This window comes from Phalacrocorax carbo, chromosome 1 (assembly GCF_963921805.1).
Source record: "Phalacrocorax carbo chromosome 1, bPhaCar2.1, whole genome shotgun sequence".
In the NCBI taxonomy this organism is placed as follows: domain Eukaryota; kingdom Metazoa; phylum Chordata; class Aves; order Suliformes; family Phalacrocoracidae; genus Phalacrocorax; species Phalacrocorax carbo.
The window spans coordinates 118,833,875-118,853,313 of NC_087513.1; the positions used below are offsets into that span (position 1 = coordinate 118,833,875).

Consider the following 19,439-nt stretch of genomic DNA (forward strand, 5'->3'; position numbering starts at 1 on the left):
CAAAAGGCTTGGGCTCAGACAGAAACATTCGGGCTTGTGCTTTTGTGCACGGTACCAGCGTTTCTGCTGATGGCACTCAGGAAGGAGAAACTGTACAGGAAGGACAACTGGTACATCATGTCAAATCCAGAAGGAACATAAAGGGATAGAGGAGTGCTCAGGAAGCAGAGCAGGGCATAATGTTTTCATGCTGTATTTTCAAAAGGCTAAGAATTTTATGACTGAAGAGTCATTGCACTATGTGTGACCACAACAACCATGTGGGAAATGAAAGCAGAATAGCAGCAATATTGCTGTTTTGGGCATTCAAACATGGAGGTTTTGTAACAAATCCAAATAAACCGCAGATTTCCTGAATTGGACATTACCTCCTATGTCTGTACAGTTCAATACTCATACACCTGTGTCCTGAACTGCACAGACACCAACATGTTACAAGCCAAAAGCTAAGGAGCACCGTGATTCCAGGACTTAACAATTAGGTCAGGCACATCGCCTTTGAGTCAGAGCCTTCGAGGAAAGGGAGAACACGTCTGCCTAACAAATATATTCTGCAACATGATAAAGCAGATTAGACCTGAGGAGGCTGTGTCCTTGGTTTGGAAGACAACATTCTTCAGCAGAAGACAGCTTGGTGTTTTCTGAGGAAAAAAAAAAATGGTAGCAAGTGACTTAGATTATTTGAAAACTAGAAAAAGAAAACTCTTCCAGTCTAACTCTATCTGGTTTAGGCATTTGCATTTAGCCCAATAACTTAAGGAAACAAGTCTTATACAATCACATTTCAGACATGGAGGCAAGAATGCGCTTCTTCCCTAAAAGCTTCTGAAACCATCTGACAAAAGAGTTTCAAGTTTATACGCTCCTACGAGTATTACGAAAACTAGCAGCTGTTAGAAAAAAAGAAAACCTTGTTGCAGGCTCTTACTAGATACTGGAGAGCATAAAAAACAACAACAAAACAAAACCTTAGCACTGTTCAAATATGAAAAAATCTTCAGTCAGCGCTCACATCTTATGAGATACTCGGGCATCATCAGTTCTGATGCTTCCAGAAAGATTTGTTTTAAGGGAATATGAGCTACTTCATATGTCACATTATGGAAAAAGCCAGAGAGGATTTTAAATTAAGGTATCTTCTTTCACTGCCCTGTAGTGCTTACCGTGTACTGGAAAAGGTTGACATTTCAAATTTATTCAGCACAAACCAGCTGACACTGGTGAGGGAGAGTCGTACCGATTATACACTGTGCACGTGTCCTGGCCTACAGAGTTTCACACCAGAAAGCACTACTACTACACAAAGCTTGACCTCATCTGTAAAGTGGATCACAGAAATGTACCGGCATACACAGGGGGAATCCACTAATCCACTAGCTCAAGAGCATCCAACAGAGAGAACACCACACCCTACATAAGCACTTTCAGCTATGGAGAGCTATCACACTCTTTGAAGCAAAAATAATCTGCCTTCAGAGCACTCAGCCAATACACCAGTTTGCAAACTGCATGGGTGATAAACCAATACTAGAAGCATATTTACAGTTCCTATAAGAGCATGCATATTTATTATTAAAGATGTGTCTTGTTATGTACTTTACTCATTACCAATCAAACACGTTCAGGACACAACTAAGAAAATGGCGCAACTCTCTCAGAGCAACAGAATTCTCAGCTCAGATCACGCATACAAACAGGTTTTAATTAAAATGCTGCACAGAAATGGAAAAAAAACAGGAAGAACCATGTCCTGCACTTCCATGCTTCAGTTTGTTCCAAAATACAGTACCACTTAAAGCAACAGTTGCTTGCTTATATGTAATTATATTAGCAGAAGTTTAAATCAATGTCTTAACTGATATGCAACTTGATATCCACACTAATATTCTACTACTGCTGCAATGGTGATACAGTGTGCAGCTGAGAACTTCCAAAACCACAGGTTGTAGCAGGCCTGCTGAAGGCAGGGGTTACTTGCTACAGTGGATGTTGACTAAGCCAACCACTCTCAAAGCTGAAGGGGTGACAGCTCTGTTAAAGAAATACACTCTTCAAAAATGTCCACTGGGCACCTTGTGTAAGTCAAAGTTAGTTAAACTCAGTAGAGAACTTTGAAGCTGTTAACCTTTTGTTCCCAAAGGATAAGCTACATGCAGTTTAAAGATCTCTGCAGTGACAACACCAGCAAATTACCTGGCAGCAACAGAACTACTATCTTTTAATATTTTGTTTAAGAAAATTGCCTTAATTAAACAGAGGATATACACAAGTCAGAACTGCATACCAATCCTAATAAATATTTTACAGACACTGCTGAAATTGTTACCAACTTTCAGAGAATTTTTTGAGATGCTTTAAAACTTGAACTTTCATTTTCCTCTAAAGATCACATACTCTTCATAAGAGATCTTGTACTATTCCTACTGCTGCCAGCAATATGGAATTCTAAAGTGGACAGATTAAATCAGTTTGCCCTGGCAAATCCAGCTGAAGCAGCTTGCAAGCCTACCACTGCATTTGGCTGGGAGAGGTTCCCACCACCATGAGAGGTCTCACAGCAGGGCATGCTCCTGCGCCTCTAAGGCCTCCTCATCCAGGTCTGAAGCTGAAACTGCCAACAAAGGCAAGCTCTCAGCACGGCACTGCAAATGGGAGCTGCAGCATCTGAGCGTGGGCACATCTCTCTTCCTGGCAGATCTGCAGGCAGTAGCACCCCAAATGCCTGTGACGCAATGAATCCAAGCCACAGCCCTTCCATGCAGTTCAAAACAGCTCCACGTTCCTTCCTCCTACTAATCTGTAACGCGAGCTTAAGATTATTTTCCACTAGTAAGTCTTTTAAAGGTATTTACCATACTTTACTTACTATATTTTGTATCAACACACATATAAAAAAATATGTGCACACATACATATATATCATTCATACATACGCACACAAAAAGTTACATATATATTTATGTATGTAAAGAGACGCATAGCATATTTTCTCTATCACAGACAAATCTTTAAAAAGGATCAAATATTATTAAATCCTTTGTCTCAAAATAAAGTAAAAAATAGGTGTTCTCATTAGATATAGACAGAATTCCTTAACTGCATTTCCTCTTTTACATATAAAAGGTATACGTTTATATAAGACAAACCCTTCAGAAGGAGGAAAAGAAGTTGCTTTTCATCCTCAAGACACCTTTCCTAAAATCTTCCAGGAGAAATGCTCCCAAGCCATGCAGAAGAAATACGTGTTTGTAGTGATGAATTTGAAAGTAACAAACAGGAGCGCAGCAGTAAAAATCTACTGGAATTTATTCCACTTTTAAGGAAACAACTACAATTCCAAAATGTCCTCTACAGAAGAAACGGGAGTTTACGAAAGTGCAGTCTGCGTCACAAATGTCCTCTTTAGATATAGATATTACTGTGAGTTTCATTGGTGGTCAGTATCTTCTTCAAAATCTTTGTGCTTTCAGATATGTCCTAGGAAAAGGAAGAGATGATCAGCGTTAGCTACACTGCTGGTAGCCAAACAAAACAGAAAAGCCTCACTGTCCTCTATTCCAATTTTTATTACTGAGTATCCATTTGATTAAAATGTTATCTGTGAGCAAAACTCAGGTCTTCCAAATGAAGGTACCCAGAGACCTGCTAAAGCCTCCAAATGGATTTGCAGTTCAGCCACAGAATGGGATTTGTTAATTTGCATTCCTCCTCGCTTGTGTATGAGAGGAAGAGCCTGCATATTTGCTGTTGTTTTCCTTCAGAGTTTAAACATTTACATACAGGTCTGTTACACTTATTTAGCAGACCTGTATAAGCCATAACAAAAACTAGCTTGCAGTTCCCACATTTAAAACTGAAATAAATACTTCAGTACACATAAACCTCTTCTGTTGATTAAATGTAAGTTCAACTGGCAAAACTGAGGAGAGTGTTTTGAACCAATTTTGATTAAAAACGTTTCAGAAAGAAGCAAAATAGTTTTAGTAGCTATAACGCCATTTCAAAGCTGCTTGATTAGTGCAAAACTGTTAAGAATCATCTTAAGAAATTCAATCTTTTAATTCCAGAAAGAAGTTATAGGACAAGATAAATTTCTTAAGAAGCTTTCACGTATTGCACAAGACAGGTAAATACAGAGCTAGAACCGAGCCATCTTGCATATGAATGCAGAATGTTTTAAAAACATAAATATACTTAAAAGTTTTAACATAAGACACCTCTGAAGAAAACTGCAGCTTAAACAATCACAAGAAATTATTCTCTGAAATACTAATATCACTACAAGAGCCTGGAAAGTCAAAATGAAGTTCTCTAAGGGAAGCTGTAGATTCATTAAGCAACTTATAAACAGATATAAAGTTACAGCAGGCACTATACCAGATATCATAGGCCTCTGACAATAACGTCTATACATTTCTGTACTTCACACACATCAGCCTTTTTCAGTTGAATCCTCACAGGGGCACATCAACAGCAGAATGCAAGAGATGAAAGACAGACCAAAATAGACCGAACCTCCCATTAATTTTCAAATCTGAAATTTTACCTTGACTAAACTCTTGAGGATTTTAGAAGAAAGCAGAGGCTTGAACGCTTCAATTGTAACCGTGTCCAGTTTGATGACATCAGTGTAGCACTGATACAGCACTGCAGGAATCTGCCATACTTGACAATAACTCAAAACTAAATACAAGCCAAAAGAAAACGTGTGTTATATTCAGCAGAGAAGGAATCTCAGTTCTGTGTATAAAATCACATTTCTTCTGGCCAGAACTTCAAAATCATGAAAGTTTATAAATTAACTACTCATGATCCTGACTGCTAGACCAGCCATCCCTCATGGTCAATAAACCACCAGAAATTAGTAAAAATGTAGGTGGTATTTCTTCCTGGCAAATACCTTAACTGGAAACTGTGTATTATTGGTAAACAAAAATCATACGAGCTTCTGTTAAAAACAAAACAAAAAACCAACAAAACAAACCCCCAAAACCCAACCAAACATAGAAACTCAAAACAAGTGTAAACAAGCTTTTTCTAGAAAAATCATCCACTTTTAGCTCCTGCCAGACACAGATCTTTCCTCACAATGCTCTCACTAACTTGCTACCCTATAATGAAAAGCCTCAGAGTTTTATCACATTACACACTAAAACTGAACCTAACTTTTATATGAAGTCGATCGGCACTGTGAAACCTACTTTACCTGTAATATGCAAAAATGACTTTATGAGCCTCAGTTTAGATGCTCAATGAAAATAACTCTTCATAAAACATATTTAGTTGATAAGTAAAATGCCCAAAACCCCCAATATACAATATACTTTGTGAGGCTAGTACTTATGTTCCACACAGGAGGGGCAAAAGGATTTGTGGGTGGTTTTGAAATTTGTCCCTATTTTGCAAGGCAACATGTAAGATGTCAAACTGTTAGGAATGAACTTTCAAAAAGCTAACTTGTTAGCCAGTTCACATAATTCAGTAAAAATTCGAACTGCAGTGGGATGCTCTTCAAAGTGAATTTTATGTTGCCACCAGCAGCCTTGTAAATAACTGGAATTGCGAAATACCAGCAGCAGGAAGATCTCGCACAATGTTCGGTTGTTCCAGCAGTGGGCAGCAGACCTGCTCTTTGAATTCTTTTGTCTTCAAGGCTCTCAGAAACGGAGATGGAAGTGTTAAAGTGGATTCCTGAGTTTTATAATCAGCTACAGGACATGTTGAAAGAATGGTTACTTGCAAGCCCTCCTTTTGCATACAGCCAAAAACCTGAAATAAAAATGTTAATACATAAGCAATATTTATCTTCTCACAATAACAGCGTAAAACCACAAAGATTCATTTCCATTTCAGTGCAGATGGCAAACGGCAGTTTAATTCAGGTTTGCAGGACTAAAATTTGAATCACAACCTTCCAGTAGAAATTTCACATGGATTGCTCTTGGGATGGAGATAAAAAACCCAAAAGAACAGCTAACATATTTACCAAGTCTATTGATTTTCTTGAGAGGCTTTAGAGGTTTTCGGCACTTTCTATTACCTGTAAATATATTAAGACTTACTATTTTTACTAACGGCGACTGCAGAAAGAAAAAGGATTCCAAATAAAACCATGCTGCTTATGACAGGAAGGCAGCTTGCTTGGCTGCAAGACATTTGAAATTGAAATCGTGCTCACCACATGTTCTACAGTACTTAGAAAGAGTCTTCATTTTAAATACTCAGACTTTTCTTAATTATATCCAAATTGAATTGAGAAAGAGAACCTTAATTTTATCACAGTATTCCTCAAATTCAAAGAAGAGAGTTTCAAAGACATTGCACAAAACATACTTTCGGATCCACTGCATGCCATCACAAAACACCAACACACTGCATGGTGTTCCATTGTTTTTAAAGAACATATGTCAAAATGAGCAGAAACATGATAAACCTGCACCTTCCCATCACACTGCCCTCTTCGGATTTATGACCAATAAGGAGATAGGGAATTTGGTAAACATTACTGAAACTTGCCTGTTTCTGTATATGGTAACAAACACAGAAGGGAAGCTGACTGTTCCCTCGCATCAGTGTGTAACCATTGTAATACAAAACTGATAAAACTTTTCAGAAGCACATGCATTTTCAATTTGCTTTGTTCAAAACACTGACTGGTATGCATCACTGCAAAACTTTAGTCTGTACCTTCTCATTTTGTCAGTAATCGCTTAATGAGAAAACACATACAGAAGTAAAAATCTGATTCAGAGACTGAAAATGCTCAGTGAATCAGAATTCATCAAGCACAGAGAACAGGTCCATAACTCACAATAAAAGCAAAAGATTACCAGCACAATGTTTCTGCTGTACATTTAAAAATACCAGTAACCATGAAGTCTAAAAATACTCAAAAATACTGACTTTGTAAAGCTGCGCAGTCCTACTGTTCACGAACACCCACGTTTGAAATAACACATATGTGCAGACAGCTGGAAAAACACAAATGGGGAAGACAGCAAAACCACAATCATCTTTCTTTTGTGATCCCAGTTTAAATGAAGTGCAAGAATGTGTTGAATACAGCAAAACCAACATGTTTTAGGTCTTCGGGTTTCTGAGCTTCGAAGTGAACCACTACCTCCCACCAAAGCAAATTAAACTCTTCAACAAGCCAAGGGACCACAAAAGGCTAGTTTTCCACAAACTTGGGTCTGAAATCCCTGTATCATTCAGTGAAGTTACCCCAGTTTTCCACCCTCTTTGCCTTCCCATAATCTCCCTGGTTCCCTCATGCCGAGATGCTTGTATAGGTCTCCCTTGCAACAATGCAATCCTTCTCATGTGCTGCCTGGGCCAGCCAGCAGGCTACACCGAGCAGTATCACTCAGCTGTGGCTGACGACTTGCTTTCAGTGGACACACTGCTTTCTGTTTCACTCTTTGTAACTCTAGCCACAGCATTACACAACTCCAGTGTAACATAACAGCTTTAGAATCTCTCCTTGGTCATCAGATCAGCAGAGATTTAAAGGAACATAGGTTAGCAGACAGACAGCAAGACAAAATAAGCCACACTTCCTTGAGGCTAAGGAGTCACCAAAAGCCATAAGGAAAATCAACAGCCAGAACATTCCTCCCCTGGCTTTATCTTATTAAAATCAACGTGGTATTTGGAGGGACCTGAATGGCCAAGCAGCGTTGATGTACCCGAATGATGCCGGGGTAAGACATTTTGCATACTAAGGTCTATGAACAAATGGGACAGATGTTGCTTTAGAGCTCCTCCTTGTGGAAGGAGCATAACGCGCTCGTTAGTAAAGATACCATTCATTCATCCATCCATCCATCCATTATGAGTTTCACAACAAGCTTGTCTGGTGATCCTCTGACAGCTGTACAAATGCGGTTACGTTATTATTTTTTTTGGCAAGGTTCTCCCAGAGCTGAAACGCAGCTGAAATAAGCCATAGAAAATTTAAGACAAACAAGAAAAAATGTCTGGAAAGTAGTTAAAGGCAACAAAATTGGAACTGTCCAAAAGAAGCAATTGCACAAAGTTGGTAAGTTACAGCAGATACAACTGGCAGCATCTAGACAGGAATTTCACAGATTCTGTAGAGAGTAAATTTGTTCATTTGTTGAATATTTAAGAAAAGAAAGCCACAGAGAAAACAGTTATTTACAATGCTGTCATGTTCAGAGTATCAGAGAGGAAGAGCCACTTACGCTAAGTTGAAGATCCCCACCCCTAAGATTTCATTGCTCAATTTGTTGTCTTGCCAGTTTTACCTTTTCGAGCCACTGGAACTGTTGATCCTCAGCAACGTAGCAACTACACTGGCACAACAAAACCTTAAAAAAAAAAAACCCAAAACCACCCAGTTACATAAGCAAGTGGTTTAAAGAGCACAATAACAGCTCATAATCACATGTAAAGACGACATGATGGCAACCAACAACTTGTTCTGTTTTCTTGGGCTTCTTCAACTCTATTTCAACATGGATTTTTCATTCACAACCGACGTGAAGCCAATCAGATCGTCGTACATCTTCTTTGTACTGAACTTCACATGCTAGAACTTCAAATAGCTTTAGTGAGCATAATGACCCTTCAGATTTTTAATGAGCCTAATCCAGAATACTGCAGCCTTAATGCTTTGTTCGCCCTGGGCAAGGGTAAAACACTTCCCTACCCGCCAAGGGCAGGGGGTGGATGAAGGTTGCTCTCTTTTTCAGAAAGCTAAAATATAGAGGAATTCACGCATAAGTCACTTACTGTCGGATCTGATATTAACCGGTAGAACAAACAGAAAGAATCTGTCGGGAGGACGTTTGTTGTGTTGGACGTTCGACACCACTCATTCCACAGCTTCACGACTCCAACTACTTCCCAACATACAGAATCCAGAATAAAAGAAGACATGAAAGCTGCAAAAACCAATAAATACTGTTAGTTTAAAAAGCATGAAATCTCTGTTGTGGAAGTAAATACCCAAACTGAATTAGATGATTTCTTTGCAATCTCAAGTTTTCTAAAAAAAAAAAAAAAAAAGTAATAACTTGTGTTTATCTACATACATTCATTGATCAAATCCAGCAAAGATCAAGAATGTGAGTAAAGAGCAGTCCTACATACAGAGATCCCTAACATCAAAAACAGGTATTCTTAGAAATTATATCACTATGATCAGCTTTGATTCTTTTAGTATACAGGAAAGATGTAAACATTAAGTCTCTAATACTTCTTGAAATACCAAATATAATAGATTTAAAAAACAAAAACCCCAAAGCACTGAACCAGCAAGGTAGAACTGTTACACTGGCTCTAGGAAGCAGAGACAAGAGTATGCATCACTTAGTGGCAAAAAGAGATCTTAAATCAAATGTTCACAAATGAAATTCCTGTCAAAAATTACTGCTGTTACACAGAAGACCGAGCTAAAATATTTGTAACTATTTTTCAATGAAAAACCAGAACAAAGGAAAAACAAGTTAATGAAATTAACGTCACATCTAGATGATATCTAAGTTAATGTAAGGAAGACTTAAAACTTCTTTATACCTACTGGGAAACAGCTATTAAAAACCCTCAAGACCTTGGTAAGTGTGTGGGGGAAGGGGAGAGTGTGTTTCAAGACTCTAGTCCTATTGAATAAACAACCACCTTAAAAGAGAGGGCATTCTGAACAAGGTGGGACTTAAAACGTGAAAAAGAGACTGACTAATCAAGAAAAAAGTGGAAAAAAATCACTGTTCATTAGAAATTAAAGAAGTCACAGCTTATTGACCTAGAATTTTACATCTTTGACAGACCCCTATTTCAAAACACTAGGCTGCACTAAGCAACCTGCTGCTATTAGAAGGAAACTGGCCAATTAACAAACAATCCAGGAGAGTCTACCAAACAAAAGTCAGATAAAGGAAAAGGGAGGTCGTCCCAACTAAAATCCAAAACCAACAGATACTTTGCTTCTGCTCTTCAACTGAAAATATACCATTTTACCATGATTTGACAGAAGGAATAAGCAGCTCTAATGAAAAGCGTGTTTTACACATTACAGACTAACTTTGGCTTCCTCTGGACAGCTCAGCTGCTTCAGGGTTAAAACTCTGCTGCCTAAATGAAGAGCTAGGCACCCTTAAGGACCATTCTTACGTTAAAACAGACCCTAGCAGAGGGAGCGTCCTGGCACGCTCACACCTTCCAGCCTCCTGCCTTCTCAAGTTTAGCCGACAGAGAAAGAACCGCAGCGCTGCGGAGTCTCAGAAAGGATTGTCTTCGCAGCCCGCACCACGTACCTGCAGCGTTGTGTCCTATCGCTACTATAAATTTCGAGCAGGCAAACGGCTCCTCGGCAGAACCTTCCGTTGTGGCGCCCGACTTCAAGGTCCAGAGGACGTCGATCTCCCTGAAAACAGCAGGCGGAGGGAAATGGAACAGCGATATCCCCACCCGGCCCAGGCCCGGGCCCGGGCCCGGGCCCCCCCGGCCGCCCCCGGAGGTCCGCCGCGGGGGAGGCCGCACCACAGCGGCGAGGAGAGCGGCCGGATGTCCCCTCCCCGCTACCTTTTCTTCTCCAGCTCCCTGCGGATCTCTCGGTCCTCGGGCGTCTCCTCGCGGGCCTCCTCCTCATCGTCCACACCGGCACGGGACGGCGCTACCACCACCTCCCCGAAGAAGGTCGCCATCGCCGCCGCCCCACCGGCCACCGCGCCTGCGCACCGGGACACTCTGGTTCGCTGGCACCACCGAGTTCCGCTCCGCCCCGTTGCCGCTCTGGCCCCGCAGACCATAGAGCGGGTGCCCTGCGGCCGTTACGGCGGCCGGGGCCCGCCGCGGCCGCCCCGCTCGCGGCCTCGCCCCGGACCGCGTGCCCCCGGCGGTGCCGCCATGGCAGGCAGCGGCGGCGGGAGGGGGCCGCTCCGGGGGCGGGTAACACGGGTGTACTGTGCCCTGCTCACGGAGGGGCAGCCCATGGATAGCTTTTCGTGAGGTACATGTGGACCAAAGTAGTCTTTAATACTAAAAATTGGATTGTCCTGCACTTCTAGTACTTTCCTCTGTTCCCACTGCCCATCAGCCTGTTCACGGGCCCAGATCCCGGGCCTGCTTTTTAAAAAAATAAAAGCCAAATACAGCCCCCGTCCCAGCTTAAAAATGCACCACATTGAGCAACTTTAAGTATACTACTTTTACAGCTCTACTACATCACTTTAATCCTTCAGCATTCTGTACTGGGTCTAGCTGTACTCGGGGAAGTAAAGTTACGAGGAAGATGAAAGATGTGGTAAGAGTGAGCGTGCTCATTTAAATACATTAAAAAATTCCAACAGAGGGTCAAAGAGTAGAAGTCCCGTTCAAGTTTAATCATTTCTCCTCCTACTAGCTCTCTGGAACCCGTTTGTCTGTATGAAGTTAGGATACACAAACCAGCATTTACCTTGCTTATAAAATAAAGCGTTACGGTCCCCCTCAGACACATAAATAAAGAGGGCGGAACCTGCCCCCAGCCTTCAGGGATCACCATGAACATGTGGTGTGCGAGTGCAGTAGGACAGGGACTACTGAGTCTGAAAAAGGGCGAAAAAGAAAACCATCTTTTCAAATCTAAGCCTGGATTAGAATACAAACCTACCAGCCCAACTTCAGCTGTTTAAACTGTAAGATTAATAAAAACTCTGACATTCACCGAGAAGCTTATACACCAGTATTTATTCCAATACTGGAGGTTATACTCCACTGAACATTGATCATAAGCGGCTGCTGAACAATGCATTCAGTTTATGGAAAATATAAAAATACCAGTTGTCTCACTCTCTTTTAACAAAGGTGCCCCTAAAAGGTAAGATACACAAAGCTACCTCAAAGTTTCATCACTAAACACAACTGTGTTCATATTCTAGAAACCAACTTAAAGAATTCAGGTAAACATGTATCTTGAATTTACAAAATTCTACTGTATCATATTAAGGACTACTCTCTAAATAAAGAAAATTCCTGGGGCAAGAATGATACAAACTGGGTTCTTTTTGGACTTCACTTAGAAGTTTTAAGGAAAAAAAAAAAAAGTACTTCTCTATACTGAGATAACATTTTAGATTCCAAAGTGATGTGACGGTAAATACCCCTGTTGGCACATAATGTCAGCGACGTGGCCAGAGAAGTGGTTCTCACCGACCGCTGGTAGGCAGCGCGTGGGACTCCCTTTCTGTTACTTCACCTCCATTTGTACAAGCAGTTCTGGCATTAATGACTGCGACTGTGCAGCTGCACTAACTTCTCCTGCCGGCCCCAAACCCTTCCGTATGCTGCTACCAGTCCAATCTGCTGGAAAACGACTTCAAAAACTTGCTCTTTCAGTTAAAATGAGCTGGGTTAGGATCAGTCTAATATTCTGACACACCTCCTATTGACCAACGGTATCAGGAATCACTAAGTCATAGCAAGGCAACCAGCAGAGCAGAGGGAGGAAACCCCGAGTGGAGAGCGGGGAAGGAGCGGCGATCACCAGGCGCCTGGTGCTGGGCTGCAGGCCACGATGGTGGGGCTTCTGCCAGCACAGCGCCAGGGAGAAGCAAGGTAGGAGTCGGGAGGCGCTACATGCTCCTGTAGTTGATACACGGCCAACCAAGAATTTACATGGTTTTCCTGGAGAAGTTTTCTTATCTTCTACGCAAGAATTATTTCCTGTCAACAGCCACCTCAAACATTTCGAAAATAGACGATGTACTGCAATGATCAGAAACTGGTACGGTTTAATCAATGAGAAGTCTAACATTAAAGCACTTAAAAGTTTAAATATGGAAGAACAACAGAAATGTAGCAAAAAGGTCTGGAATGTAAGAATCCTGCACCTCAAGCTCTTCACGCGTAAAGAAAACAGAACAAGTGTTTTGTTTGTTTTTCTATTTTATAATGAAAACACACAAAAACCCTTAGGCCCGAGAGTTCACCTGCATTTTATATTCTTAAGTTTACAGTAAAGAAGTCACATTAATAATGATAGTACTACCTGTCAGCATAAACCCTCTCTTCACCAGCACCAATATGCCTTTTTAATTGGCAAAGACGCCTTTTCACTGGTAACTGGTTCTAGTTGCATGTTATCGATAATGGAAGTACAGAGCGTTTACCATCTGTACTAATACAAGTTGTAAAGTTATTAGCCGAGTGACCGTTCATTGCTTTTCCGATGCAATGGCAGCATCTGCCAGATTTTTATAGTGTACAGTATTATTTATAAGCCTGTTACTATTGTATATGATTTCATACAGCAATAGAGATGTTTGAAATCTGGTTTTGAATGTTGTATGACCTAGGTAGTATTCCATTGCAGCACCCATAACAATAATACTCAACATACTGCTACTAACCTGTTGCGCAGTGTTTTAACATCTTTTTAACTCTTGTTATATGTAATAAAATACCAGTAAAGACAAAAAATTGCCCCTATAATGAGGCACATTTTGGCATCTGTGCTAAATGCTGCTACATGGGCAGGCAAGTGCAAGTCAAAATATGAAAAGGAGAAAGTTATCATCTAATCACATTCATAACTTTTTCATAGAAAAATATAAATATATTCCCTGAAATGTAGGACAAAGAAAAGCCAGCATCCATCATGAGTTCTAGTGCTATTACCATAAAAAAAAAAAAAAAGTAGGGGGCTGGCTTTTCCTTTTAAGGTTACGTTTCGCAATCTACATCATCTAAACCTCTGTCATCTTCGTCATCGTCACAATCGTCATATCTCACAGTCCGTCTACCGCCGTTCCGAGTTCTTATCTTAGAACGCCGATTAGCTCTTCTGTATTTGGTGTAATCCAAATCTTCAGAGTCATTTTCTTGGTTAGGTTTCCAACGTTTCCTTCGCTGGGGTCTTCTGGAAGGCTTAAGTGAGTTGGAATTGGTAATTTCTTTTCTGGTGATTTCTGATTTCCTTTTCCTCTTTCTTGTTTCTGTTGCATCACTATAGATACTGTTATCGGTTCCAGAGTCTGAATCAGAAGAACAATTGAAACTCGCTTTTGAACTTCCTGCAGTGCCAGGTGCTTCCACATTCTCTGATACTGAGCTTTTTTCAACTTTCTTCCCCTCTGTTTCAGATCCTGCTTTTGCTTTGAAGTCATTCAATATTTTTGATCTTTTGAAAGAAACTCTAGATCTTCTATTTGATACTTCTCTACTGTTTTTAGTTTTGTGTTTAGCTAAGTCAGAATCTACCTCCTCTTCAGAGTTGCTCGTACAATGGTTGTGGGCTGAAGTTGACTGACAAGAACTTCCCCACTTTCTCCCATTTTCCATCTTGTGGTTTGTGGAATTCTCTGAAGAGTCATAGTTGAGACTTCTAAGAGCTACGGCACAGACTGTTTTTTGTGCCTGCCTGTGGTTATCACCATTCTGCTTCCGAGTCACTTTTATCTCTGCCTCGGATTCTGTTTTTTCGTTCTCAGACTCGCTAATGTACTTTCTTTTAGGAGCAGATGATTCAGGGCAGGGAAGTTTTTTCCTGCCAGAAAGCTGTTCTTTCTCATTTTCAGACTTTAAGCAAGCATCTAACTCCGAGTTGCTGGTCAGTTTCTTCCTGGATGCTGCAGACACAGTGCCATGAAGCTGCCTTCTGTTCTTTTTTACTGTGTAAACACTTTCTGAGCTGGATAGTTCTTCCTTTGTATCGCTCATTATCTTAATCTTATTAGCTGCCAAAGTGGCACACCTGCGTGGATTCTTCTTCTCAGTCACATTAGACAGCTTTATGTGTTTCTTGTAGTTAATGATACACGTCCTGCTCCTGAGCACTTTTGGACTTTGTCCAGTCTCCTCAGATGTTGATTCTACAAAATAAAGATTCAAAAGTTTTTAAATAAACCAATTATTTCAGGAATATAAGTTATTAAGCACAAATACTACCACCTTTAATAAAATACACAAAAGCTTTTTTTTTTTTATTTCAACTATTATGTGGAATTTATCTTAAGCCTTTACTAAAACTACAGTCAGCCAGTCCCAGGCATGCTTTTAACTCTCAGGATTACTCTTTTGCTTTGAGATAATGAAAGGGTTTGAAAGTAACATTCTTTAGCATCACTCCAGTAATCACCTTAGAAATTACTGATCATTAACAAATACTTTCACATTACTAATACTCCTAATATTAGAAGCTATCATTTCCTTACTAGAATGAACTTTTAAGATTCTTACACAATTTTATATGTTTTTATTCTAAGAGATTATAATATTTTCTGTAAACACAAGCCCCAGATGGATTCCACAATTTGAGAATTGTTTCACATACACAGAAAACATTTAAACTGTTCAGTTCCTTAGCGGCTTAAGCAGTGAGATTGCTTCTAACAGTGAATATTCCATTCAGTATTTTAATATAGCACTGGCTTCTTACCTTGGGTTTTAGAACAAATATGCAATCTGTAAATAATGTGAACGATGCTATGAGATCAGTGGTTTAAACTTTTATGTTCTAAATAAAACAGAATTGATTACTCATAGGTATCAATAAAATTAAAAGCAGTTCTTGAAGTAAACGTATGTGCAGAGACTTGATAAAAAAGACAACCAAATTTTGCTATTTTAGCAGAAATGTCTTGCAAAGTTAGCTTTCCCAAGCTACCTTTGTCCATCTCATATTTCTTTGTAGCTATTACCGACTCTATGAGCAAAATGTACTCCATTTTACACTTGTAAAACGTAATTTTACACTTACATGTGCTCCATTAAAGACCCTACATTATATGAGCCTATTATCTCCTGGTAACAGTCAATTTTGTTCTAGCTTAAACTTATTACTTCTGATGATTCTCTAACTGTACTCAGCAAACAGAGGGAAAAAATCATGGCAGCTGCTGTATATTTGCAGAATGCTAAGCAACTAAATATTTTTTAAGTAGAAGCTTAGGGAAATTAAGTTGACAGAGGACGCACTCTCTTGTCTTCCTTTACAGAGGGATGAAACAAGCTTGTTTTGCTAACTTTGCTTCAACTGTCTGAATGGCTAATGGCCAAACACCTGAGAAGGGCAGCCACTCAGATGCGGAACACTAGCCTGAGGCTTAAAACTGAGTAAGGTTCAGTTCCTTGCAGTGTTAACACTTCCGGTTAAACTGGCCAGAAGGAGCAAGTAATTGGTGCTCTCTTGTTCCCCAATTCCTCACCTGTGAGGTAAGGGCAAGGCAACATTTTCCTTAAATTCTGACAAGATTCAATGCAACGGAGATGTGTTATAGAAAGTGAAAAAAAAAGTTATAGGACACAAATTCAAACGCCCAGCTTGAGCACCAATATTAAAAATACCTTCAGATACCAAATCTGGTCAATATTTCAGTGTAAATCCTTTTATGTGCAACTCAAGTATAGACCTATTTTGAAGTTTCCAAAGGATAATTAATTTACTGTCATTTCTAATGGTTTCTAGAAATTATACATGAACGCTACTACTGTTACTATTCATACTGTGTGATTTTATGGCCAAAAATAACACATTTCTGCTGAACACTGTGTAATGCTGGATAAGAGATGAACCAATTCACATATTAAAAAAAATGAAGAGCTAAAGCTGAAATTATACACTGCCCTCCAATACTATCAAGTAGACATGTACACAGCATATGGCTGCTGCTTATAGCAGTTACAAGGTAAGTCTGAACAGGCAGGAGCAAAAGAGCTTTAACATGGTAAATTACACTTGAAAGAGGCAAATACTGCAAGTAAATGTAATGATACATCATAACATAGTAGTGGCGGCAAACAACAGCTCAAAAGTTACTGGTACAGAGACATCTTGACCAGTTAGTAAGTGTGGAAATGTAAAACCAAACCCTAAGATTAAGATTCCCCATCATCTGCTTTGAGCTACACTCGCATTCTAGAAGGGTGTGGAGAACAAGCCTGATGAGGAGCTGCTGAGGGAGCTGGGTTGTTTAGCCTGGAGAAGAGGAGGCTGAGGGGAGACCTTATCGCTCTCTACAACTACCTGAAAGGAGGTTGTAGGGAGGTGGGTGTTGGTCTCTCCCAAGTAACAAGCAATAGGACGAGAGGAAATGGCCTCAAGCTGCATGAGGGGAGGTTTAGATTGGATATTGGGAAAAATGTCTTTACTGAAAGAGTGGTCAGGCATTGGAGCAGGCTGCCCAGAGAGGTGGTAGAGCCACCATCCCTGGAGGTGTTCAAAAAACGTGTAGACGTGGCACTTCAGGGGATGGTTTGGGAGACATGGTAGTGTTGGGCTGACAGTTGGACTTGATGATCCTAGAGGTCTTTTCCAACCTTATCCATTCTACGATTCAATAAGGATGGGCAAAAAGGGGGAGTTTCAACAGAGAGAGGGCTGGGGAGGCAGTCAGAGGCCTGGGAGATTTGCAGGTGTCAAACTAATACTTTTCCTTGTTTTTCATATAACAAAAGGTTTCCCCTTACATCGGTTTGGCAAGGTGGAAAAAACTGCCCAGCCATAATGCTGAGTGCTACCTTAATCCCTTTTGGCAATCTGAAGAAAAAAATATTTAAAACTTAAAGACATCACCTGAAACTCTTCCAGGAAAGACAGCTAAGAAAAAAGAATGCACACAATGATTTTAGCCAGGTTTTCACTACTTAGGTGTTTATAGATGCATGTTTTGAGAAAAACCAGCTTTCATCATAATAAAGAGGTGTCCTGGTTTTAGTAGGGACAGAGTTTATTTTCTTCCTAGTAGCTGGCAGAGTGCTGTGTTTTGGATTTAGTATGACAATAACAGGAGTGTTGCTAAGTAGTGCTTACACTGGTCAAGGACATTTTCAGCTTCCCATGCTCTGCCAGGGGGGACACAAGGAGTTGGGAGGGGGCACAGCCAGGACAGCTGACCCCAACTGACCAAAGGGATATTCCACACCATATGGTGTCATGCTCAGCGTATAAAGCTGTGGGAAGAAGAAAGGAAGGGGAGGATGTTCAGAGTTATGGCACTTGTCTTCCCAAGTAACCATTACATGTGATGGAGCCCTGCTTTCCTGGAGATGGCTGAACACCTGCCTGTCCACAGCACGGAGTGAATGAATTCCTGGTTTTGGTTTGCTTCCATGAGTGGCTTTTGCTTTACCCATTAAACTGTCTTTATCTCAACCCAGGAGTTTTCCCACTTTTACTTTTCTGATTCTCTCTCCCATCCTACCGAGGCGGGAGTGAGCGAGCAGCTGTATGGGGCTGGGCTGCCAGCTGTGGTTAAGCCACAACAACAGATAATGCATAGTTTTAAAGTTTCAGCAGCTAATACGTAAGATAGAGTGCAAGAGTAAAGGATAAAGGAGTCCAGCCTTTCTGCAACACACGACCAGAAAATTAAGTCTATACTTTGCATACAAAATCCTAAACTGGGAGCAAATTTGTATAAAGCTCAACTTATTTTTTAATTAAGCTTGATGAAACTACACAATGAAAATCCTGAATTAAACGCTGCAAAGGTACAGATTGCACAGGCAGGAAGAGGGAGGATTAAAAAACTCCACTACCCACAAAAACTGTGAGAGCAATTAGAAGGAAGGCACCATGATAGAAAGGCCTTGGCCATCAAATTTGCCATTGCGACAAGCTGTCCTGGAGTTCATGCCACCAAAATCTAAGCCTGGAAGTCCAGGCTGCGATACTGGGAAGGAATATCCAGCCATGCCTCCAGTCAGCTGATCTGCAGGGTGTACTACTGTCCACAAAGGATTTCCCAACCCCTACTGACCAGCTACGCAATTTATGTGAAAACTGTGCTTTAGTTTTGTTGTTTTTAATATATATAAAACCATGCTATATACCATATATCTGTAACATATATTATTTGAAATATATATTATATAAAATACACTACAGTACTATAGATGTTTTCTATATTCAAATATAGTAAATTTTAAACATAGCTTAATAGATGATATATATACACTATCAGCCTCTTTAGAAAAGAGCAATACATGCATCAGTTCGGCAAACCACAGTGAACTAGGCTGTGCTAATAGCACGTCTGTTGTTGCATCTATTGACTGTTAAGGAGAAAAATGAGCTAGAAGGCCCCTGGTAATTTAAAAGTAATTATGTGACTACCTGTGGTAATATTCCAAACTTAATTAAAGATCAGCTAAACTGAAATGGAAAATAAATATTGTGCTTTGCAGTAAGCATTGTCCAAAGCTAGCTATCAGTTCATATACATGACAACTAATGTTTCAACAAAGCAACAGGGGGAATACCTCACAACGTAAAGAAAACTAAATGCCCCAAAGTTACTTGGCTATAAGGAACACTCTATAAGACAATGATATCTTCCCCTTTCACGTGAAAAGGGTCTCAAACTTGGCCCTATGTCTTTAACCATCCCGGTTCTGTACATACTGGAAACATAACATTACGATTTTTACTAAGTTAACAGTACACTGGGCCCTCCTGGCAGACAACTGTGCAATGAGACCCAAATAATGCAAGT

The 19,439-nt window shown here is 40.3% G+C and overlaps 2 protein-coding genes across 2 annotated transcripts in view; both read right to left on the minus strand.

Moving 5' to 3' along the window:
- Positions 1 to 3,288: 3,288 nt before the first annotated feature.
- Positions 3,289 to 10,790, minus strand: PSMG1 (proteasome assembly chaperone 1). The gene is made up of 7 exons (XM_064471870.1): positions 10,549 to 10,790; positions 10,281 to 10,390; positions 8,758 to 8,909; positions 8,271 to 8,333; positions 5,571 to 5,769; positions 4,547 to 4,683; positions 3,289 to 3,477 (listed from the first exon to the last, which is right to left on the minus strand). The coding sequence occupies exons 1-7, from the start codon at positions 10,773 to 10,775 to the stop codon at positions 3,403 to 3,405; spliced, it is 963 nt and encodes a 320-aa protein (XP_064327940.1). The 5' UTR covers positions 10,776 to 10,790; the 3' UTR covers positions 3,289 to 3,402.
- Positions 10,791 to 12,717: 1,927 nt separating this feature from the next.
- BRWD1 (bromodomain and WD repeat domain containing 1) overlaps positions 12,718 to 19,439 on the minus strand; it is a 62,995-nt gene continuing 56,273 nt past the window's right edge. Inside the window, exon 41 of the mRNA XM_064471881.1 lies at positions 12,718 to 14,816. Within this exon, the coding sequence (XP_064327951.1) occupies positions 13,669 to 14,816 (1,148 nt within the window). The 3' untranslated portion in view covers positions 12,718 to 13,668. The remainder of the gene's footprint in view (positions 14,817 to 19,439) is intronic.